This window comes from Eleutherodactylus coqui, chromosome 3, assembly GCF_035609145.1.
Source record: "Eleutherodactylus coqui strain aEleCoq1 chromosome 3, aEleCoq1.hap1, whole genome shotgun sequence".
NCBI classification, from domain to species: domain Eukaryota; kingdom Metazoa; phylum Chordata; class Amphibia; order Anura; family Eleutherodactylidae; genus Eleutherodactylus; species Eleutherodactylus coqui.
The window spans coordinates 306335941-306361537 of record NC_089839.1 but is presented as its reverse complement, the minus strand read 5'-3'; the positions used below and the strand labels follow the sequence as shown (position 1 = coordinate 306361537).

The following is a 25597-nucleotide window of genomic DNA, read 5'->3' as shown; positions in this document are numbered from 1 at the left end:
ACTCTCCATAGGCTTCAATGCAATGATGACCCCAGAGTTCTAATTAACTTTTTTTTTTCACCTAGTGGCCAAAAAAACTGCAATTCTAGCATTGCATATTTCTTTCCTATTAATCGTGCAGGATAAACAATGTGATACTGGAATTCCATGGAACAATACTATTTTCTACTTTATGTGATGACGAGGAAAAGGGATTATTTTACACTGTTAATATATTCTATACTAATTAAATTTTTAAAAATTGCTTTTTTTTTATTTTTTCAGGCCCATAGAGGACTTGAACTAACAATTGTGTTACTGCTTATAAAACATACTGCACTACTTCAGTAGTGCATGACACCAGAGCAGCTGTCTGCAGGTGAGCCATTTGGGTGACAAGGGGAACCCCTTCCCTCTCTTTTAAATGCTGCTGCCACATCAGTGCTTTTTAAAAAACCCTGCCAATACCTCACAGATGCAAGAAAAGCCTCCCAGAACAATGCTCCATGAAAACCGGATACACCCGAAGATTCACCTAACATGCTCATGCTCCGCCCCCTTGGGCTTTGTACAAAGCAGAACACAGTGTATCATTTTTCCTTGGAGTGTTCCTTTAAGTGGCATTCTACTGATGTCAATTTCCTGCTGATGGTTACGTTGCAAACTAATTCGGCCCCAAGCAGGATATCGGCTACCTCCAACATGTTTTAAGTGTTGCTTTGTATACTTCTTTCCAGGTTAGCTTGACATGTAACACTGCTTGGCCAGGCATTTTATTACTGGACAGAACATTTCCTTAAAGCAACTTAAATTAGTTTCCTGTGATGGAAAAAAACATGAAATGTAATCATAAGCTACAAGTATACATGGGCTAAATTAACAGGATGCAGGCTGGATATCTTCAAACACATTCTCAAATACTGGCTAAAAGGAAATAAGATGACATTTCTACGTGAAGGAGAATAAATAGGGTCTTATAGCTTAAGATGTTACAATAGGACAAGCAAGAAAATGATGCAGGTTTGCCGGGCCGATTCTCAGATTCATTCGTACATTCCCTTCATATTATATGGACAGAAGCTTTAAGGATCAAGTGACCAAGCTCCGGAACAAATCTTTGCAAATTTACGTGTAAAAAAACATTGTAGTAAGTAGATTGGAGAGGTTCGCCGGCATTCGTCTTTACAAAAACACAGATGTCTTTAGTTCAGTGGCAATTCTACCTTGAGCTAAAGAAAGACTGCTTGCCAAGGATGACAATACAGACAAGATTGCGCTCCAGAAAGGGTTAAAGCATTATGTAGGAATGGGCTCACCTGGTGTGGGAGGTCCATCGGTGGACAGACCCCCACACCACCGGTGGAAGCAGCCTTCGATGAAATGCTGCCCTGTCACCAAATCCCTACGACAAGCCTCAAATGTTGGGAGAGTGTAAAAGTAAAGCCCAGGGTACAGAATACCTCGGCCGTAGATATTTGGACAAGCAAAAAGAAAACATTTCTGCACTCCCGGTGAGAAGAGTAAAAAAGATGGATCCCAAGTGGAAGGAGAGAAAACTAATCACTCATTCCGATGAGGAGACCACACAGTCCAGCAGATTGCCAAGGATGGGTTATCTAACAATTAGAGATGAGCGAGTATACTCGCTAAGGCACATTACTCGAGCGAGTAGTGCCTTAGCCGAGTATCTCCCCGCTCGTCTCTAAAGATTTGGGGGACGGTGCGGGTGACAGGTGAGTTGCGGCGGGGAGTGGGGGGGAGAGAGGGAGAGAGAGATCTCCCCTCTGTTCTTCCCCGCTCTCCCCCACCGGCCCCCGAATCTTTAGAGACGAGCGGGGAGATACTCGGCTAAGGCACTACTCGCTCGAGTAATGTGCCTTAGCGAGTATACTCGCTCATCTCTACTAACAATCCCACTGAAAAGACTGTTAAGGCTCTTTTACACGGGACGACTGTTGGGCACTGAAGCACTTGACAGCTGCCCCAGCGATGCCGCTCCTGTAGTTTCACACAAGAGCGAGGATAGCGCTATGAATGGAAGCGGAGTGGGATAGTAGTCATTCTGGCCACCCAACACCATTCAGAGTGAACAGGTCGTTGTTCAGAGCTGAACGACTGCCTGTTTAGATGGAATGATGAAGCGGACGACCAACGCTAATTTTTGGGCGTGCATGAAAGATCCGACCAGCGGTGCGTTTACATCTAACAATTATTGTGTAAACCGTTCGATCTAACAAGCGGTCTGCATGCAAAAGGGCCTTTAGGCAGAATACCCGTAGCAACCAAACTGTCAACCTGTAAAGAGCAGATTGGCATCAGGATTGGGCTTGTGTCAATTACATTTTCCTAAAATATATTTAGGTTAGGATCCACCTTGGGCCATGGTCACATCAGCGCTGGAGATTCGGTTTTCCTGCTCCGTTATGGAAGCAGGAAAATGGAATAATCCAGCCAAACACATCCGTTTTAGGGTGTTTTTACATAAGGGATGTTCCCGCATGAGTTTTGTCTGGTTAATTGACACATGTGTTTCATCTCTTGGACTGGTGGTCAAAGTTTAAAAAAAAGATCGCTGTATGCCCTACTTACTACAACAAAAAAAGATTAGAAGCGCATGCCATGCAAGTTGCATGCGATTCCCATCCTTTTTAATGCGAGTTAATATGGCAATCACATAAAAAAAAACAAAAAAAACAAAAAACAGAAAGGAAGTGCAGAGCAGAGAAAACCACATGAAAAATCGTACGGAAAACGGTCAGTTTTTCACTGCCCAAAATCACACTCACCCATGTGAATACAGCCTGATGAAGAGGCCGAACAGTGCAGAACGCAGCGCTATTTGGGTTCGGTTATGCTGTTGGGCATTTTTTCTCATAAAATACTGCAGCACGATGCCCTACAGTATTTTGTATAGGATTTTAACGGAATTGGGCAACTGAAGCTTTAAATAGATCGTTAAGGTGGCTACTAGTTTTAAAGAGACTGCTTAATATTTTCCCGGCTCTGATCACATTTGCATCGAGGGCTCCATTAAAAGCCTCTTTTGCAGGTTCCGTTGTTTGTGATGCACTTCGAGCGGCACTATTTTTCCCACTGGAAGCCGATGAGCTCCATTGGGGTCAATCATGTGACCGATCCAGCACTATGCCACGGTTAACGGAAAGCAGAAGACAGATGCAAACAGAGCATTATTGTGGAAAGTGGACGGGCATGTGGGGGTATCCCATAGAAGTAACTCCGATGTATAGACAAAAAGTTGTATCCATACATCATTCTTGGGCTTGCGGACTCCATGTTGGAAAGAGTCAACGTATCTAAACAATTTTTTCCTGGAATCGGCACCGAAGTCCAAGTCTGGAATCTAGTAAAGGACCATGAATTTTGTACATTTTCCCCATGTTAGTGTGGCTTTCCTCTTGTTTCCACCGCATTCCCAAAAACATAATCGGTGCATTTGTGTCTGATGTAGGAAGACCAGATTGTGATGCGAATGTAAATATTCACTGTACAGTGCAATGCCTTATAGAAGTGATATGAAGTAAACAATTAAATTGGGGGTGGGGGTAAAGTCGCGTTTGTGACAAAGTCACACTCCCCCACGTCCTACTCACCCTCCCATCCAGTAGGTCCATGGTGGATCGGGTCTAAGAAAGGTAATTTGCATTTTTTTAGTCAAGGATTCTTTAATTTTGATCAATCTATTATTTTTGCTTTAGAAACATAATAACAACCTTGAATAGATTTGGCTTTGGCAAGTCTATAAATGTTACAGATCGCCAGTTCAACTTTGGTTAAATTATTTTGAGTGTCTCGATAAAGAGATCCTAACGGGGGTGCCAAGAGTCTTGAAGGAAATATACCCTCCCTCTGGTTACTACACTCATAATTTTCTTCAACTACCCAATAAAACCCAATGCAACACGAGTTTATTATCTCCTCTGAAAGAAACGGAAAAAAACGCGGGGTTATATAATACTTTTATTGGACATCTTTGCAAGTTTAGGGATAATTCAACAATCTGTCTTTTTCGGCTTTCTTTCCAGAAAACAAGGAAAAAAAAGAACACGTCTCGGCCATGCCCGGGAAACGGCACATGACACTTCGATTTATAGTTTACTGACAGTGACTCTCCTCCTAAAACAAATAGAATGGAGGGATTTGTCTCAGCAAAAGCTCATAAAATGCACAAAAGGAACTACGGCAGCAGGTAGCCGCGCGAGCAACTAGTGATTGAAATCAAAGTCAATACTTTCTTTAGGGAAGTGTGAGCCAAATCAATTTGTCAGGCCCCAGTATTGGGCACATACACACATTCTGTCTGGCACCCACAACGGCTAAATCTGGTTTGTTTTCTAGAAAAACACTAGTTCTGAAAGCAAACACTTAAGGCTGCAGGAGGAGATTTGGCCAGACTATCAGCATGGCTCTCTTCCACGGGGTAGGTCTTGCCTGTACTGCATGCAGATCGGTTCGGAATGTCTGAAGCATATGCACTGCAAGCGTTTGGTGTCGGGGAAAACAAGTTTAGAGTTGACAGAGCAAGGGACAATCGGGTTTACTTACTGTAGGGTACACATTCATATTGGACTTCCAAGTATTTGTAGGTCCCCGGACACGGGTCAGGGAACACATCTGATCCTGTGATCACCACGCATTGCGTCCTATTGTTACACCTGGAATTGGAAAATAAACTGGGTCATTAATCATAAAACAAACTGGAGGCTTAAACAGAACCTTGGGTGCCACACAACTAAATGGCAACCACCACTACGGATACAAGGAGAACATCAAAGACATTAGTAAGTCAGGTTCATTTTGTAGGGTCGGGTTTTACATTCGGTGTCACTCGCTATCTGCATAGATGTATTCAAGAAACAAGATGCAATCAATATCATTTTTTTTTAAAAATTGTCCCATATGGAATTTATACTAGTTTGAAATTTAAATAATGAGGATTTGTTGCAGGTGGTATGATCATACTCATCCTAGGCAGGGTATATGCCCAAGCTAGGAAGAGAACTCCAATCCTCCTCAAGCTCATACGCACAACAGGGCAATAACAAAAAAAAAAAATGTGCAAAAATTTTGAGCTTGGATCTGAGTTTGTCCCATTTTTACCTGCCTCTCCAAGCTACAGCTTTAGGGTGGATTCAGACGACCGTATATCGGCTCGGTTTTCACGCCGAGCCGATATATGGTGTCCTCATCTGCAGGGGGGTGGGGGGAGGATGGAAGAGCCAGGAGCAGGAACTGAGCTCCCGCCCCCTCTCTGCCTCCTCTTCGCCCCTCTGCACTATTTGCAATGAAAGGAAGCGGGACAGGGGTGGGTTAAGTTCCGAGAATTAGCCCCGCCCCCACCTCACCTCATTGAAAATAGTGCAGAGGGGCAGAGAGGAGGCAGAGAGGGGGCGGGAGCTTAGAGCACTGCTCCTGGCTCTTCCAGGCTCCCCCCCTGCAGAGAGAGACGCCGTATATCGGCTGGGCGTGAAAACCCAGCCAGTATACGTTCGTCTGAATCCAGCCTTATGTGCCATAAAAATCCATTAGAACATAAGCCAAATGGGAAACTGCTAATAGTACAATCAATGTACAAAAAATACTTGTGGTCAATCATCTCTTTGTTGAACTTTTTGTCACAATTTAGGTTTAAACTTTTCAGTAGAAATTGTCAAAGAAAACAATTTACAGGAAGTAACCAAGAAAAAACCCACCTCAGTCCTGAACAAAGTATCAAAATGTACAAAATAATAATAATAATTTTTATTTATAGGGCGCCAACATATTCCGCAGCTCTTACAAAAATAGAGTCAGGATAGATATAAAAACTTAAACATAATGAGTAGCCGTGACTGCAAGTAAGCAGGAGATTGTAGAATGAATTACAGGCCTGAAAACAATATCAAAAAGGAAAGATCCCTGAGAAACCAGACTAGAGAGAGAAGGGATGGGGGGGGGGGGGGGGGGGGATAAAATGTAGGTAGAGCAACACAGCACAAGGAGAGAGAGAAAAAAAGGGATATATATATATAATTTTTTTATTTTTTTTTTAAATGTAGGGAAGTGACAAAGGATAGGGAGGGGAATTGTAAAGACAGCATATTGGTGTATATCAGACCGTTCAACTCTGGCTAATAGCAGCACGATACAGGTAGGCTTAGTGGATGGTTGATAAATGTGCTCTAAATTTTGAATGTCATCTAAGCTGACCAAATTGTTAAGAAATGTTCTTGAGAATCTGTATCAGCAGCTATAAGTTGCTCTATGCTCTTTATATTGTTTAGCTCTTCAGCCCATTTCATCATAGCGGGGATCATAGGGAGTTTCCAATCAACACACCCAAAGTCACTACCAGGAAAATTCTCAAAAGACATTGTTTCATTGGGAGCCAAGAAGTCAGAGGACAAAGATAATGGAGCCAGAAAAGGCGTGTTAGGGCACATTAAGTCTCCAGAACACAGTCCCAAAAGTCCCGAATCAAGGGGCAAGCCCACCATATATGTAGAAGGGTCACTCGATCTGCATTAAAATGCCAGCAGATATCAGAAAGCATGGGAGTAGTGTAGAGTTTCCGAAGTGACTAGCCCATTTATCTAGCAATGGAGGATAATCGTGCACAACTAGAAATAAGGGCGGGTCAGAGAGAAGGGACATCCAATGAGATAGCGAATTGGCCTAGATAAACAGCCTTCCCAATGGAGTTAAGTAGGTGTGGAAAAGGCGCCCTGTTGAATCAAGTACCTAAAAAGTGCAGCTGATCATAAGACAGCATATCCGGAGACTGGGGTCTGCAGGTCCTGCAGTAGAGGTAAAGCACCATTTTTTTTGCTCCAATTTAACATGCAACAGCAGTTCATAGAAAAAAACAGCTTATCATTGCCAGCTTCACATGACAAAACTACATAGGGGTATAGCTATAGGGGTACAGAGGTAGCAGGCCCCAATGCACAAGTAGGCCCAAAGGCCCCTCTACCATATAAAAAGGCACTTGTACTAAAAATGCACCGAATACAAGGGCACAAAACTTGCATTAGTTTCCAGAAGCTTCAAGTTGCTCTATAAATCATCTTCGGCTAGTCTTTGGCCTGTTATTTATCAGTTTGTCATTCTTTCGAAGCACTAATCCATAGCCTTCCTCATCTGAATCAGCCAAGTTTTCTCTCCAGCCTTATCTACCTCCCACCTACACAAAATCCTCCTGGTAGCCAGGTCATTACTGACACTACAATGAGAAAAATAGGTTACCCACATGTGTACAGTCTGCGATAACGACTAAAAACCAGCTAGAACCAAAAAAGAGAAGCAGCCTCCTTTTTGTGCTCCCTGCAATTATCTGCCATGAAAACACGTTTCTTAGAATGTCAGCAATGTTCCATTCTTGCAAACAAAACTATATATAAAATATTAATAAGCGCATAAATCTGCTTTTCATCTCGCGCCGAACGTTGTTCAAAATAACGTTGTTGAGAGCAATGTCACGGAGCTCAACATATTTGCCGAGACTTATGATACAATTAATTTGTCACTTTCAGGAGTGGAAACAAAAAGATCCAATTCATTAATGATTTAATAAACATGGAAAACATATGAAAGGGGAAATACTTTAGAAGTCGGAATTAAAATGCATGTTCAATAAATACAACCTAAACAGTATCACATGCTTATATGGGGAACGAGCAATTGTCTAGCAAAAGGAAAGGAAAAAACGACTAAAAAACATTTAAATCATGCCTTCCTAATGGCACTGTTCAGTGAAATATACAGTATTTTAAACAAAATCAAGCATACCGACTAGTTTTACATCTATGTGAGTGTAATACCCTGTTTCCCTGAAAATAAGACCTACCCTGAAAAGAAGACCTAGCATGATTTTTAAATGGTGTCCAGGCAGATATACATGTAAAAAAGAAATATTTTAGAGCAAAAATTAATATAAGACACTGTCTTATTTTCGGGAAAACACGGTAGTTAAAATATATTTCAAGAAAATATCTAGATTAAATATTTATTTTTAAAAAAAACTACTGAAAACAAAAATATTCCCATCAGTTCATCTAGGAAACTACAAATTCTAATTAAAAAAATAATGGATTAAAACCCGAAATGAAGCTGGATGTGGGATATAATCAAGCTAATGATATTTATACACATGCAAGAAAAGTTAACCAAACTTGACTATAAGCCTAATGTGTATACTTCCTCAATAGCAGATGTTGGGGGAAAGAAGGATCGGGCATGTTGGCTTAAGGCCCATTTAGACACAATGATTGTCACTCAAAATTCACTCAAAACCCATCTTTTGAGCCATAATCGTTGGGTGTGAATGTACCCATCTTTCACTTTTCTGCCGATGAGTTTCAGTTTGGCATAAAATCCATTGTTCGGCAGAACAGCTGATAAGGCGCACCGCACACTGTGTTCTTTCCCCGTGAGCGCTGATTACATTGTCCCAGCTGTCGGCCCTGTGGCAGAACAAAGGGATTTTTTTTCAGAGAACAGGCCACCCACTCATACAGCTCCAAGCGGCTCACACTCTACTAATTGGTACTAATGGGCATTAGTACCAACTAGTAGTTTATGCAAAATGATCACTCTAAAGCCATCTTTTGAGAGATCATCTTTGAGTGTAAATGCACCTTTTGTCCTTTGTTCCCACAAGAGATAGAAGGACTCTCCCTATTTAAAATACATGCACACTTGCCCAGAGAAACATGTTGGCCGAACGAGTGTTCCGCATGCTCCTGGAGGTGTAAAAGCACCTTCATCGGTACAACTTATTTATTCCTACTCTTTCTAAATTATCTAAGCGTCTGCTCACATTCACACTGGGTTCTGTTCCCTCGGGGCTGCAGTGCTTTAGAGGGCAAAAATAGCATAGACTATTCCTATTGTAATTGGCTTTGGAACTCCAACTGAGCCAACTATATGTTCAGAGTGACTCATCTGTATGTGTCTGAAAATGAACCCATCATACTTGTCATGGCTCTTTAAGAGCGAAAGCCATGATGGCAGAATCAGAGCAGAAACTAACTTAATTGTAAATTATTCAAAAACTTTTCCAGAACTTTATCTTCTGTACCATCGGTGATAGACCAAATGTTGTACCAAGAACACGAACGCCCAACATTCTCTTCCTTATCCATTTATCAAATGAGTCTTTACAATTTTTTGTCAAAAAATGTTGCATTCCTGAGAATTCGAGATTCACACTTTATCTCTTTCTTAGAAATGAAAAAAAAAAAGTTCTCTGGTTGCAGAAAAAAAAGACCTGGACGGTAATTTGTTATTCTGGAGAGGCGTTCACCACTTCTGTTATTATTCATGGCGAAACCATTGTTTCATGAAGTCCAATAACAATGTAGATATTTAATAAAAATATAAACTATATTATGACGGCCAAGGAAGGTCGCCCGATGCGAAACAAAATGATATGAAGACTTATTTTTCCTTGTTTGTTATTGCATATTAGTAAGCGTGGAATGATGGAGACGAGATTCTGTGTGCAATCTATTGTGCAAAGTGTTTTAATCAATATTCTTGTTCTACTGATTAAGCCAGGACTTCTGTTTTGGCAAGATAACATTAGTTTCTCTTGTCATGCTCCAAAAACTATTGGGAATCTTCAGCCGATCATTAGATATGCTACAATAAAGCAATAGTGCGCTCTCTTTCTTCCTTAAATTACTTCTCTGCCGTGCTATCGCTCTTCATCTGCGCCAACACTGGATCATTATTAGAGGTCCCCTGAAACCGCCACTACTGCTCTGTCTCTAGGCCATTGGATGCCATTTTCAATCGAGGTTTCAGCATGAAAATATGAATTAAGAAAATTTCATTACCTCCTGCCAGGGGCCATTATTCAGTGCTATTCGACGAGATTAAAAATGCAGAGTGGAAATGAAAGGCATATGACATCAACATAAACCAAAGACAAGATTCGGAATCAGGACATTGTGTCATTAAAGACCGCACTTACCTGAGATAATTAAACCAGGGTAATGTTATATAGCACAATAGAGAGAGTATATCGTAATGGGAAAAAAAAAAGAGTGGAGATAAAGTTTGAAGGAAGGGCAGTCAGTATACATTTATAATTAAGTCTATGAACTGGCTCGAGGCTCATATCATCTCTATAGAAAATAATCCAACTAGTCATGGAAAAAAGCCGACTACTTCGAGGTCAGGGCCATGAAAATGCTGGACAAAGACTAACTTGGTCAAATTGAATACGGAGACTTTTTGCTGTATGCAGGAGTACCACTAATTCTGACTTATCGGGTACTGAACTAGTAGGAATTATGAACTATCATCTGTTTTAGTAGCCCATCGGAGATCACTTGGCTGTGGACCATCGAGCGTCAGGATAGCATCAATCATTGACAATCACGTGTCTGAAAAGTAATAACCATTGACCATAAGGTGTTGGAGTAGTGGTAGATGTGAGCCATCTAAAATTTGCCTAAAAGGAATTCTTTGTAGTAGAGGACCAACAGAAGTTCTGTATCATCAGGCATGGGAATAGATATTTTAAACTAAAGGATAATAAAGCATAGAAGGATGGGGAAGAGATTCGGGATGCCGAGTATTTTAAACAATTTTCTTGTCCTTCTTATTAAGCTGGGACTTTTCTTTTGGCAAGATAACCTTAGTTTCCCTTGTCATGCTCTAGAAACTATTGGTAATCTTCAGCCAATCCTTAGATATGCAACCATAAAGCAATAGTGTAGGTGGTCTACAAAGAACTAATGGAAGCATTGCCTGTGGGCTAATGAGCGTCAGGATAACAGCAATCGTTGACCATGGCATGCCGGTAACGGAACAACCATTGACCATAAATTGGTGGACTCGAAGTAGATGTAAACCAAATAGAATTTGACTAATTGGAATTCTTTGTAGCAGAGGACTAACAAAAATTCTAGACCATTGGGTATGGACATATAAGATATTTTAGACTGAAAGATATGGGATACTAGGAGGAGTTCTAGATCAACAAACATGGGATGAATTGTGGGCCGTAAGGTATTTGACTAAAGAACTCATTCTGCTATGCTGAATATTGCAACTTCAGCCTATTACATTTGCAACAAATTTAGAGATGAGCGAACGTAGTCGGTCACGCCCCTTTTTTGCCCGAGCGCCGCGATTTTCGAGTACTTTCGTACTCGGCGAAAAGTTTCAGGGGGCGCCGTGGGTGAGTGGGGGATTGCAGCGGGGAGTGGGGGGGGGGAGAGAGAGAGAGAGGGCCCCCCTGTTCCCCGCTGCTACCCCCCGCTCCACCATGCCCCCCCACCCCCCGAATCTTTTCAGCCGAGTACGGAAGTCCTTGAAAATCGCGGTGCTCGATCGAGTAATTACTCGAAACGAGTATATTCGCTCATCTCTAGTAACAATCATTCATTAGCCAGAGAACATAGGAGTACATATTTTTTTTTTTTTTTTACCAGCAATACAAACGATAATTAATTCAAAATGGTGGGGTAAGAATGAACTAGATCAGAAGCGGTAAAGGAAGTCGCATTTTATATAACTTCTTGCAATTGTATAAGATGAAATACACAGGAAACTGGGTGAAATGAAGTAAGAACGCGCAGCTCCATTAAAGTGATTGAAAACTAATGAATTCTTCATGAAAAACCTTGAATACAAAGTAACCATGAAATTAAGAAACTAAATGTAGTGTAATTAATATAAAAAGTACACGTATCCCAAGATAATCCTCTTATTTGTCACAGAAGTGGTATTAAACACCAGCACCCTTATTTTCTCCATCGGTATCTTAATCAATGTTGGATTCCGGTCTAGATCCATGGCTATGAATGATGCGCTCTGAATTAACTGGGAATAGAGTAGAAACCTGTGGGGATTCGAAACACAATTAAAACGCCTTACTTGGAGAGCTAGAAAAAAATTGTGGCACGCAAAATTGAGTACTGGATCACGGAGTTAGACATCCCTAGAATGTGTCCTTGTAGGGCAGATTATTTCCACATGGCGCTGTACTGAAGCACCATACAGGGACTAACCAAGTACTGTGGGGACTCTATGCTTCAATAAAGGCACCATGCTCACACCTCTACTATGTCATGAACCCTTTGTTGAGGGCCAATTGAACTTCGCCCATTAGCAACGACAATACAAGTATATACAGAAAAAGGGTGCATGAATTACGCAAGTCTTTTGGAGCTCCAATGACCGGTACGGATGCCAATCCAAAAGTATTGCATCCAGATTTTTTTGGCAAAAGCAATTTAATTCCAACCCGATTAAATCATTCTAGTAAGTAACTGAGATTTATTATAAGGTATTAGAAAATAATTGAAACAATTAGTACCAGAAGGTTGGCACCAGTACCGAGGGCATTACGTACCAGAGATAGGTTTAAATTACCAATCAGATATGTTAAAGCAGTTTTCCAAGACTACAATTATTGGTGGCCTATGCTCAGGAGAAGTCATCAATATCAGATCCGTGGGGTTCCAGCTCCTGACACCCTGATGATCACCTGTTGGCGGAGCCCAGGGTGTTGAGGTGAGCATCCTCTTCACTATACACAAGGTAGAGTGCCATACATCTTCTAGTGGTGGTGCTGGTGGAGCATCTTAATCTCATTCACTTGAATAGGACAGACTTGAACATACATGTAGGCCGTGTGACTGATGAAGGTGATGGCACAGTCCAGAGAAAAGGGCACAGTACTCACTTTGCTGCCACAGCCACTTCAAACCGCCGATCAGTAGAGGTGCTGGGAGTTGCCCCAATATCGGATACCGATGACCTATCTTGAGGACTAGATCACATTTTAATCCGGGCAACCAGTTATGGGGTGTGTTCCCAAGATTGCCTTTGATCACCTTTGTATAGGATAGGTGATAAAAGTTTGATGAGTGAGGGTGTCACCACTAAAGCCCCCAACAATACCAAAAACGGGGATCCTGAGTCCTACTCTCCGCATCACTACTGGCTCGCTGCACCCACCTGCAGTGACATGGAGATTGAATACAGCGATGGTCGCACATGTGCGGCACTGATCTATTCATTTCAATGGGGCTGACAGAAATAGCAGCGCACAAGTGCTCTGCTATCTCGGGTAGTCCCATTTAAGAAGAATGTTGACACCTGCTCTATTCAAGCTCCTCCTACTGCAAGGGGTGCAGCAAGCTTGCAGTGATGGGGAGATAGAAACCTAAGACCCCTATTCTTGGGATGGATAGGGGTCTCAGTGTTAAGACACCCCCTCTCCCCTCTCCCCCCAACTGATCGGACTTATCACCTGAATAGGTAATTAAAGTTGATTTTGATACAACCCCTTTAAGTTTAGAACTTTAGTATTCGAACTGCTCAGTTCTTGGGTTTTCGTTTTACTAGAGAGCAGTAAGGCGGTCTATGAATATTCATGGGGTCTGTTTAATATTCATTCACTAATAGTCCCACTAAACCAAACTGCTGGATATACGTACGTTCTAAAACATGTCGGCCACCATGTTCACGTGACAAAGCGGCTCTAAATGGCCCATTAGCGAAATGACTTCCCGAGATTTCTCTCACCTATCGCTGTGTGAGGGTCTGCAAACACATCAACATTTACAGCCAGGCACAATGGCACGAACAATGGGCATCCCGGTTGGTTCAAATTAAGCAAAGAACTTGAAACTAGACGGTAGGATAGATACGGCGTAATAAGACATAACCTTGCAGGACCTTCGAAGCAAATCTCTGACTTTTCCTCAATAACCCTAGCTAATTATCTGCAAAGTTGGAGGCCTTCTGTGGCAGGTAATTTTTCTTGGAACTGGAGAATTTGGGCTTTTCAATATTTAATTAGACTTGTTAGGATATGAAAATTCTTGCACATACATGCTCGTCAATTTCCAGAGCGTTTCTCCTAATTACGTTCACATTTAGATTGGTCATCTTAAAACCACCTCTCTTATAATTATTTACTCCTTAAAGAACACTCCAAGGGAAAAAATATTTTTCACCTTTATGGCTTTAGCGTTCCACAAATTGCTTTTCTGGACCGTTAATTACCCACTTAGAGGATTACAGGCTGCAATAATGCAAAAGGAACCGGCGTTCAGGACACATTCTACAGATAAAAAAATGTATACATGAAGCGGCTCGGAGTAAAGCCGCCCAGGAGAACGAGAGTTTTTATTTCTGTTTTGTGATTTTTTTAATCAACACACAACTATACCGAGATCTGGGCCAATTCCAGAGGGCGGCCGCGGTGATTAATTTGTAGAACGGTGCAAATCGCAAGAGATATGGAAAACCCAAGTTAAATTAATTACAATGTCCATAATCACTGGTGTCACGTATCGCCGTAATGTTAAAGGCAATGTGGCTTCAGAAAATGACCTTTGGTATTAAGCAAGTTTTTCTCTTAAAGCCATTTAAGAATTTTTTAGGTAATTTACTTTATTTTTGATGTCACAATCTGTTTAAAAATAAATACAATTCGAAAATCCTGCAGTTTTCACACCGACCACTAGGCCTAATGATAGTCTGACACGTCCTGTTCTGTAGAGAAAGCTTCTCTGCAGTCATTTCATTATCACAGACAGGATTATAACGAAAGGGGACACCTCAATATACATAACACAGGGTCCACCATACAAAATAGTGGATGTCACAGCTCACCTCCTCCCCTTCCTGCACAGGTCACAGAGCATGCCAATAACATTCTGCCATAGAAGTCTATAGGTGATGCCATGGCTAACTACTTCCCCCTCCTTGCACAGGTCATAGAGAATGGCTACAACACTTTCCCATAGAAGTCTATAGGTGATGTTACATCTTACCTCCTCCTCCTACTCCGTCCACTATGCTCACCCATAGAAGTCAATGGGTCAGTTCTTGTCCACTAAGCAAATGGCCCGTGAGGCTACTATAAAGCTTATCTCTAAATGCGATTAACTGCAACCTAGGTATGATGGCCGCCCACATAGTCCTGTACAGAAAATAATATGTTTAAAAAAAAACTACAATCAGAAAATAAAAATAATTTGAAAATGTTTCACTTTCTGGTTGTAATTAGTAAGAACTAATTAGAGGGATGCATTCCTTTAAAGCATTCTCTATGTGCTTTCTTTTGCCATCCCATGAACAGCATTTCTGTTTAATATCAATATGCTAAAAGGGCATTTTTGCGCCAAAAAAATATTTGATGATCCATCCCCACCTGGAGGTAGGTGGGCAATTATCAGGCCCCGCCCCTTCCAACTGACAGATGATATGGTGCTGGAAAAGGAGTGGAGGTCCGATGCACTGCTGGTGAGTAGGTCCTTGTCCTAATTAAGTATCCTGATGGTGAAATTGCAAGACAAGTATACATATGGGGTGTCGGGTGCAGCCAACCCAATAAATGTACAACCTGGGGGTAGATGTAAGCAGGATGAAACGGTGCAAACCAAAAGGCTGGGGAATAGGGACCAACTCTTAATAGCTTAAAAAACATGTTTCGATGCAACGCAGTGCTTCTTCGGTATTGTTGGGGACACACGCTCATAAACAGCGGGTCGGGGTTTGGCGCATGGAGGGCTGAGTCTCCCTTTAGTCTTGTTTACTGTATAAAAATAAGACATTTTGGTGGCAGGCACATGGGAGTCTCATTCTTGAGATCGGCGAGGATCTCAGCGGCGAGACCCCCACAATCAGCAAGTTATTCACTATCATATGGATAGGGGATAATGAGTAACACCCCTTTAAGGAGGTAAATGTTGCTTTTTAAATATTTTAACCCTATCCCGGTCTATAGATTTTTAAAAAATTTTCTTTCTTCTCTTGGAAAAAACTTTTTAAGAAAGAACTATATTTTTTAAACATTTTTTTTTTTAATATATATATAAGCATAAAACCAAGTGCCGAATCCTTTCTAAGGACATCTTTGAGGTAAAGGTCACTTTTGGTGCACAGGCCACACTAGGGCTCTCTGCAGATAATGGGGCCGGGGCGACATGTGGATTAAACTGTAAAGCCCTTTCACGGCATCAATAATGTCCCCAGCAGAGCCCATCAATTATTGCAGCTGCCCGACAAAGTATTTTTAAACTCGACTCCTTCACTCCGTCACATTAATGTCTGTTTTCGGCAAGTAGCGTCACCTGTTGTAACAAACTGTTTGTTTCCACAAGACCCATGAAGAGGAAATTAAGAATTTACGCATTCTGTCAAAACACCTGAAGATCGGCACTTCTCGGCACACATGGAGAGCGCGATTCAGCAGGCAGAATGAGGAGAGGTGTGAACTACACGAGGGAAGGTGATGAACGAGGATGTGTTGGAGTTCCACAATACAACCTGACAATTCTCTACTAATGAATTCCCCAAAAGCACCTTAAAAACACATCTGAATGGCAGGCACGCCGGAGGAGGCACGCTTCATGTTTCCCAACAATTCTATTGTAGGGTCTTCAGAAAACAAAAATTCCCAGCAGAAGGACTTTTTTGGTAAATTGTCAGGAAACGATGCAGGATTTGTAGCCAAGAGTAAAGGACACAAGACATGGGGCAAATGTACACAGAGAAGGGCATTACAAGACCGCACCCCAAAGTTGTACAGGGTCGCTGAATTTTTGGTGCGTTCTTTATGTTATTTAGGTATATGGGTGGGAAAAACTTCACACTTGCTGTAGAGTGCCACTCAAGAAAACCACAATGTGTGATCTTGGTCTGAACAGTTACCTACCAGAAGGCTCAGATTAGCACCGACGATATCCCATCTTATCTATACTGTACCATGAATGACCAGAAGAGTCATAGGATTCCTTTCGGCTCCGATGACCAGCTGCCAGAAGGTAGGGGCAAACAAGAGAATATCAGAGGGGCAATCAAGAGAATTACTAACTTTTGCTATATTATCCTCTCATTCAGCTCCACTCCATACCTGAACTCCATATTCTCTCTGGAATGGTGATAACTACCCTTTTTTTCTCGTGGATTCCCATATATGTAAAGCAAAAGCCTATAGAATTCTATATTGCCATTTTCACAGGTATTAGGCCTCCGGCACACTACCATATTTCGGCCAATGGGCCGTTTGTGTTAATCCACGGACAGCACAAGGCCCCATTACGGGCCTATTAGGCTATACGCATGGATGGTTTTTCACATGGACTGATGTACCACGTGGAACAACTCATGTCCTATCCGTTTCATGGATGAGACATAAGACATGCATGTCAATGTTCATCCTCTGTGTATATCACTGTCACACTAGCCCTAAATGGGATCGATCCCAAGTGTCTTGGGTTCAACTTGCATTGGATACCACACACAAGGCTGGAAGCTGTTTGATGCAAATTGCACAGAAGTCTCTTGGGAGCAACTCAACCCTTACGGCTAGTCTGCCCCGAGCATCGGGCCTCATTCAGATGGCTGGATTTTTGGTCTGTACATAATATACCGTATTCTTCACTCAATAAGACGTGCTCCTCATTCCCCCAGGGTTAGTGGGGGGGGGGGGCTGGGGGGGTGGAAGAGAATCAGCTTGTCTTATAGAGCAAACATACTGAAATTCAAGGTTGCCGGTGTGACTGCAATTTTAACATGTGATCGTGCAAACTAAATTGCGGTCACACAGACAAACTTGCGATCATTTACTAGTTCTCTCACCTCTGCATTGCCGCCCCTTACATACCGCTGATTGGTGATGAGCCCCGGGGAGAACTGCTGCTGCTCCTTGCCTAAACCAATCAGCTTTTTCCCTTCCTCGGCCTGCACACGAGTGCCGCTGTCACGGAGCGCCGGTGTTTCAGAGCTCTGCTGCTCCTTCTGCTCTGTCTCGATCCCTTGCACGGTCCCAGGGTGAGTTAAAAATATTTTCTCCCTATTTTTGCCTCTAATACGTGAGTGCGTCTGATCGTCCGCTGCGTCTTATAGAGCGTAAACCACTGTATGTACCCTGTGTGCGCTCCATCATCGATAGCAGACCGGGAAATTAAGGTCCCCACATTTACCTTCTGGTATCTCCCATTATTAGCTGGTAATTCGGCTGACTGTTCCCCACTATATTCATCACATTTCATTAACAAGTGCAGATGGTTAGAGCGCCCTGTCATTCATTAGGAGGGATCGGACAAAGTGAGGCCCTATAGCTGTACTGTAAGAATGCTATATAATGAGACAAACCATTAAGGTGGAGGATATATATATATATATACACACACACACACACATACATACATATATATATATATATATATATATATATATACACATACATACATACATACATATACATACACACACACACCCTGTTTCCCTGAAAATAAGACATAGCATGATTTTCCTGAATTTTTGAGGATGCAAAATGATTTTTCAGGCTTTTTGAGGATGCTTGAAATCTAAGCCTTACTCCAAAATTAAGCCCTACTAACAGTTAATTAAAAAAGTCAATTTAGATAGTGTCCAGGCAGCTGTACATGTAAAAAAGGTAAACCTTTTTGAACTAAAATTAATATAAGACACTGTCTTATTTTTGGGGAAACACGGTGGGTGTGTGTGTGTGTGTGTATATATATATACATACACACACACACACACACACACACACACACACACACACATATATATATATATACATATATACATACACACACACACACACACACACACACACACACACACACACACACACACATATATATATATATATATATATATATATATATATATATATATATATATATATATATATATATATATATATATATATATATATATATATATATACATACATACATACACACATACACACACACCAATTAGGATATATATATATGCAGCTGGTAAACGCGAAGAACTTAATGCCCTTTTTGGTCATTTTGTACATGCCCCCTACTGGCATTTTTCTAGTCCTATAGAGAAACCTATGGGAAAAACACGATATATGCAAAGTATGTTGGGTTTTTAAGAAAGTCTAAAAACTCCACTACCCAGAAAAAAAAACAAAACACACCACAAACCATAACACTTACGTAAAATGTTTTATATTTGACTATAGACTTCCTTTATAACATCTGGCCACGACATTTTTGGGCAAGAGAAGGCGCCAATAAAAATGTAAAGAAAACCGTGCCATTCTTCACAAAAATGTGTGCAAAACCAGCCTTCAAAAAAAAAAATCAGAGGTAACAGCCGGCAGCCCAGATCATCAGGCACAACTTTTCAAGGGTGGAATTTCTCTTTAATACCTGACACACGGAAAGTGATGTCTAAATAATGACCGCGCTCCCCGCGGGACGTCTCCTTCCCGTTCGTGTTGGTACAAGAGGCTTTTAGGGAGGTATCATCGTCGGAAGATAATCTTACCTTCAAGTGTGCAAAAAAATGCGTTTTGTCATTTTAATACCCTAAAAGTAATCATTTTTTTAATTTATTCGGAAAACTTTTTTTTTTTTTGGCAAGGAGTTTTGATCTTTTCTTTCTCTCCCCCTAAAAACCTGCTTCTGCCTTTATTTGCCAAGCTGCTAAGGAAATTCCGCTGTCAAGAGGTAAACAAAATCCCCTGTCAGATACATTTCTATTTTAATCCTTTTATCAGGATGCTTAACGCTGCAGGAATCTGGCGGGTTTACACAATTAGTGCCTCCATTCCTGCCCCCCCCAGTACTGAGCCGAGCAAGGAGGAAAATAGGATTGTATGGAGGAGAATAGCGGGGCAGTCAGCAGGGAGTGGCTGATATCACAGCGCCATGGAATTGCTGAAGGTCTTCATGGTAACTCTTCTGCATTCAGCCAACATTTCATTACCCGGAATGCTATCTTGTTTAATTTCCCCTCCACGAGGGATCCTGTGCGCTTTACCTCCATCACTTACATTTCCCAGAAATGATAAATGCACAAAGAAAATGATGGCTTTCTTATCTCGCCGTTTTAGCATGAGAATAAGCACAGAACATATTTTTGCAAATATAAAGAGCTGGGCGAATGTAACCGGTGTTAAATGTTACCGCGCTTTACAGGGAGAAAAAAAAAAGTGTAACGCCGGGTTCAGAAAAGAAACATTACAAATCCCCTTCTAGTATTAAACGCAGATAACATCTCAGACATCGGTTATGGAAAGATTGCTTTTTTGCTGATATGCAAATACCTACAAAGGCAACAATACGGCGGCTGTGTGAGGCTTAGCAACAAAGTCACAATGGCTGACAAACCGGAGGGCGACGGAAAGGTTTACACAAGTGGCCGCAACTAGAGAGAGACTTCTCCAGGGTGAGACGGAAAAGTTAAGCACTTAGAAAACTTTTACGCAAAAACTCTAAAGTTGAAAGTGTAACTTAGTTTTCAAAAAGTCTTCTAAAAGTTCACCTGTTCTCATTACCCTCATTTGTTGCTGTTTGTATGTCTAAGTTCTGATTTTCAGGTGATCTTCCCCCATTATTCTACTGCTCACAACTCACTATCAGGGAGGGGGCATTTAGAAAGCCTAGAATCTGCTAGCAGTTCACTGTCCTGAGTTTCTTGCCCTCAGTTACCATGCTGCATTTCACTACCTCAAGTCCAATCCGTAGTATTTGAATGCCCGTCCTTCTGCTTTCTAGAACAATTCAGGCATTCGGAGACATTCTGGCCAAATAGTTAGTAAACCCATTAGAAGACACACACCAAACACGGTGACAGCAGGAGAGGCAGAGTCCGTGGAGATCGTTATCACAGTGGCTGCAGATCTGTCAGCCTGCAAGTGCAGGGAAGCTGTCTGTGATGATAGCCCCTCCGCCTGCAGTTATGGAAACATCCATGTGTCCTTGTTACTAATAAAGTTCTGTACCTCATGCAGAGTCGCTGTAAGGGCTCATTCACACGGGAATATTGTCACCGCATACTGTGCACGCCTATTTCTCCTGCATAACACGTGGTGAATGGAGGCAACACAAGTCTATGGACTTTCATTCTGCCATTTACACCTGTGTTGGAACTGCAATGCGACATCCGTATTAAACGCAGGGGAAATAAATCACAACATGCTCTATTTCGTCTGCGAAAGGACAGAGTTTCCGACACAGCCCCACTCTGCACAGAGTGGGGTAAGAGTGGGGTATTTGGGGGAAAAAAAGGCACATTGCGCATGTGTGACATCAGAATCCCAAGCATGCACAGTGCCAATCGCAATCCGTACACGATCTCTGCCAGCTTTCTGCCAGCAAAGTGAATGGGCTGCGATGAGCATAACACTGCGAGACTTGCAGCGCTGTACTCATACGCCCATGTGAATGAGCCCTAAGGGAGACCCCTAGTGGCAGCCTCGTCAAACAGGACATTTATTTTAATAGTAGTATTTTAAAACATATAAGTATATGTCAGACACAAGTAAGTAGATGAGCCGGAAAACTTTGGGCCCCTTTAAATACTTCTAAAACTTCTAATGTAGAGTTCCACTATTCTCTACTGTAGAGTACGCCTCCAGGCTCGTTCACATTAGTGCTCTGCTTTCCTTCAGGCTCGTCCACATTAGTGTTCTGCTTTCCTCCAGGCTCGTTCACATTAGTGCTCTGCTTTCCTTCAGGCTCGTTCACATTAGTGCTCTGCTTTCCTTCAGGCTCGTTCACATTAGTGCTCTGCTTTCCTTCAGGCTCGTTCACATTAGTGCTCTGCTTTCCTTCAGGCTCGTTCACATTAGTGCTCTGCTTTCCTTCAGGCTCGTTCACATTAGTGCTCTGCTTTCCTTCAGGCTCGTTCACATTAGTGCTCTGCTTTCCTTCAGGCTCGTTCACATTAGTGCTCTGCTTTCCTTCAGGCTCGTTCACATTAGTGCTCTGCTTTCCTTCAGGCTCGTTCACATTAGTGCTCTGCTTTCCTTCAGGCTCGTTCACATTAGTGCTCTGCTTTCCTTCAGGCTCGTTCACATTAGTGCTCTGCTTTCCTTCAGGCTCGTTCACATTAGTGCTCTGCTTTCCTTCAGGCTCGTTCACATTAGTGCTCTGCTTTCCTTCAGGCTCGTTCACATTAGTGCTCTGCTTTCCTTCAGGCTCGTTCACATTAGTGCTCTGCTTTCCTTCAGGCTCGTTCACATTAGTGTTCTGCTTTCCTCCAGGCTCCTTCACATTAGTGCTCTGCTTTCCTCCAGGCTCGTTCACATTAGTGCTCTGCTTTCCTCCAGGCTCGTTCACATTAGTGCTCTGCTTTCCTCCAGGCTCGTTCACATTAGTGCTCTGCTTTCCTCCAGGCTCGTTCACATTAGTGCTCTGCTTTCCTTCAGGCTCATTCACATTAGTGCTCTGCTTTCCTTCAGGCTCGTTCACATTAGTGCTCTGCTTTCCTTAAGGCTCGTTCACATTAGTGCTCTGCTTTCCTTCAGGCTCGTTCACATTAGTGCTCTGCTTTCCTTCAGGCTCGTTCACATTAGTGCTCTGCTTTCCTTCAGGCTCGTTCACATTAGTGTTCTGCTTTCCTTAAGGCTCGTTCACATTAGTGCTCTGCTTTCCTTCAGGCTCGTTCACATTAGTGCTCTGCTTTCCTTCAGGCTCGTTCACATTAGTGCTCTGCTTTCCTTCAGGCTCGTTCACATTAGTGCTCTGCTTTCCTTCAGGCTCGTTCACATTAGTGCTCTGCTTTCCTTCAGGCTCGTTCACATTAGTGCTCTGCTTCCCTTCAGGCTCGTTCACATTAGTGCTCTGCTTTCCTTCAGGCTCGTTCACATTAGTGCTCTGCTTTCCTTCAGGCTCGTTCACATTAGTGCTCTGCTTTCCTTCAGGCTCGTTCACATTAGTGTTCTGCTTTCCTTCAGGCTCGTTCACATTAGTGCTCTGCTTTCCTTCAGGCTCGTTCACATTAGTGCTCTGCTTTCCTCCAGGCTCGTTCACATTAGTGCTCTGCTTTCCTCCAGGCTCGTTCACATTAGTGCTCTGTTTTATAAATGGATCCAGTAGACCGATCTGTCAGAAAAGGCCACTTCTACCAGCTTGTTTCTTCCCGTTTACATCCGGTTTTAATGTCTGTTTTGTTTGCTTTTGTTTCTTCCCTTCTGCCCATGCAGATTTAAAAATGGATCTGTTAACCCCTTATGGACCAGGGTGTTTGGGTCCACAAAGACCAGGCACTGTTCAAGGATTTGACCAAAGTTGTGGCTCTACTGCCATATTTTTTTTCTTCAGCTACCACAATAATTGTTGTAGCATTTTTCTTCCTGTGACATTTAGGGCTATTTTTTTTTTCCAAATATCTTCTTACACATTTCTTTTCCATTCACTTTTATTAGGCGTAAAAGGAAAAAACAAAAAACTATTAAAAATATGATAGCTTATTTTTTTAATTTGGACATTTATGCTAAAATAAAGCCCAGAAATGGGTCCTTCATTTTGTTTCAGATGTTTTGATATATAATTTGTATATTCTCAGATTACAGGGCGTGTATGGCGATGGTTTATGTTATTGTCGCAATGAGTCGTTGTCTCACACACATATATATATATATATATATATATATATATATATACATATACACACACACACACACACACACACACACACACACACACACACACACACACACACACACATTTTTTTGTAAGGAGACTTATAATGCGAACCATGCTTCTCTGGGAAATATGCAAATAGAAAGATGGAACAAGGTCTCTCTAGCGTCACCTATTGGAATGAGTATGAACGACCTTCTAGCTGATCTCCATACCCTTCCTGATTCACGTCTACAGGCCTCTCACCAGCCAAATCAGAAACCTACTGTGCACTGATGAGGGGCAAACACCCCGAAACAGTCTGTCTGTCCGTGGTTACCTTTCCCTTCCAGAGAAGATTCTGGCTTTAGCTCATATTCCCAGTCATTATTACGAGGCTTGGTAAAAGGTCTGATATTCATAAGCCACATCTTCAGCCTGCAGCCACTGAAAAAGTATAACACTGACCCAAAAAGAAAAAAACTGCCAGAGCAGTAGAAAAAAAACTCTGCGCTCTCGACTTCTTGCTTACTTTAGAATATTTGTTTCCCCAGGAGGGGTTTATAACAAACGCTATAGACCAGACAAGGTCACATAAAAAAAAGTGTGGATAGAGGGAAGGCTCACCCACCACTTGGCAGTAAAGACAATCGCAACGCGTTTCAGCGATCCAAGGGCGCCTTTCTTAAGCGTAACTCACAGCAAATATACACGCATATAAAGAAGATTGGAGTCTTAGTTACCTGGAAGTAAATTGGATGTGCAGTTTGGCTGCAGGGGCGCCGGGCCATACTTTTGGCTATTTGGTTATGTGACCTTGTCTAGTCCATTGGTTGGTTATAAATCCCTGCTGGGGAAACAAATATTCTATAGTAAGCAAGAAGTCGAGAGCGCAGAGGTTTTTTCTACTGTTCTGACAGTTTTTTCTTCTCCTCGGATTTACCACCCCTTCATCCATTCGTGCTGGGGTTTCCTCTCGCTGCCACCTGAATCCTTGGATCACCTTGGACCAGGAATGACTTCTACTATCCTACAAGCAGACCAGGACTACAGGTGCTGAGCGGGTAAATCCTTGCCCACAGAGATCCCCGCTCAGTGCCAGGTGAGTCAATATCTCCAGACAGAGCGACCCATTTCTACATCTCTGTGCAAAAGATCCGCTTAGCGCTTTCCTGCATATTCCTCATACTGACCCAAAGAGTGCACAGACAGGCTGGATATCGCACATGGGAGCCCGCAGCAGAATCCGACTCTGTGCCCAGCCGGCATCTGCACGTACCTGTTATGTACCCGTTATGGTCGTGGCGAGCCGCCGTCGGACATGCGCAGTACAGATTTTTTTTATTTCAAACTCCTGCTTTTCCTGCAGAATCTGCGGCCCGTTCGCAATGGAAGCCGTCCGTGCGACCACATGAAAGTTGAGCATGCTGCAATTTTTCCTCCGCTCACAAAAACCGCAATTGTTTTCCATGAGCGTGCAGGAACAATTGATTTCCCATAGCAAGCTATGGGATCCGTGGTGCAGACACCGGCCGCAGATTATGCAATGCAAGTCAGTTTGTGTGCAGGCGGCCTAAGGAAGGCTTTGAGTGACCAGGAGAATGGGCCGATGACTGGCAGGAACTGGACTTGTGTTTTTTCTGTCCGGATTCATCCTTCGACAAGCAAATTAGTTTTTTACTTGTTGACATGCATCATACATATCGCAGCAGACATTTGTGTTATACATACATATCTCTAGCTATACGCACTCACATACAGACACACACAAAATGTATTTTTTCCCTCTTCCGTTCTGCACAATGACTCACCAGGTTCGCCGGTCTCACACCTCTGCTATAACTATATAGTAAGGTACACAACTGGACGCAGACACATAAATCCGCACAAGGCCTGCTGAATAATCCATACATAAAGATGACGTCTTCTACGAAATGTATCAGAAATTCCATAAGGTCCACTCGGCGAGAGAAGGTAATTTACGGTTTCCTCAAGAAGCGTACATAACGGCACCAACCAAGGTAGATGTAATGGAAGATTTTTTTATGACTTTATTCATTTGCTTTACATTTCACTTACTGAACTGTCATTTCCATAAACACATTAATCGTTAGAGGAACCCAATCACTAGAAGCTCTGTTCACATTATAGTATCCTAGCTGAGCTGCGCTCATCAACCAGTCTTCCACTGCGTCAGTGCATTAAGAAATAGGTGGTCATTAGAGATG

General features: G+C 42.3%; 1 protein-coding gene across 12 annotated transcripts in view; it reads right to left on the bottom strand.

The window, feature by feature from the left end:
* ADGRL2 (adhesion G protein-coupled receptor L2) overlaps positions 1-25597 on the bottom strand; it is a 217052-nt gene that overhangs the window by 72808 nt on the left and 118647 nt on the right. For 6 of the 12 annotated variants that reach the window (XM_066597835.1, XM_066597839.1, XM_066597837.1 and 3 more), the window contains exons 4-5: positions 4543-4652; positions 3591-3623 (exon numbers count right to left, since the gene is read on the bottom strand). In XM_066597835.1, the coding sequence (XP_066453932.1) occupies positions 3591-3623; positions 4543-4652 (143 nt within the window). The remainder of the gene's footprint in view (positions 1-3590; positions 3624-4542; positions 4653-25597) is intronic. The other 6 variants (XM_066597836.1, XM_066597840.1, XM_066597838.1 and 3 more) reach the window with 1 other exon arrangement.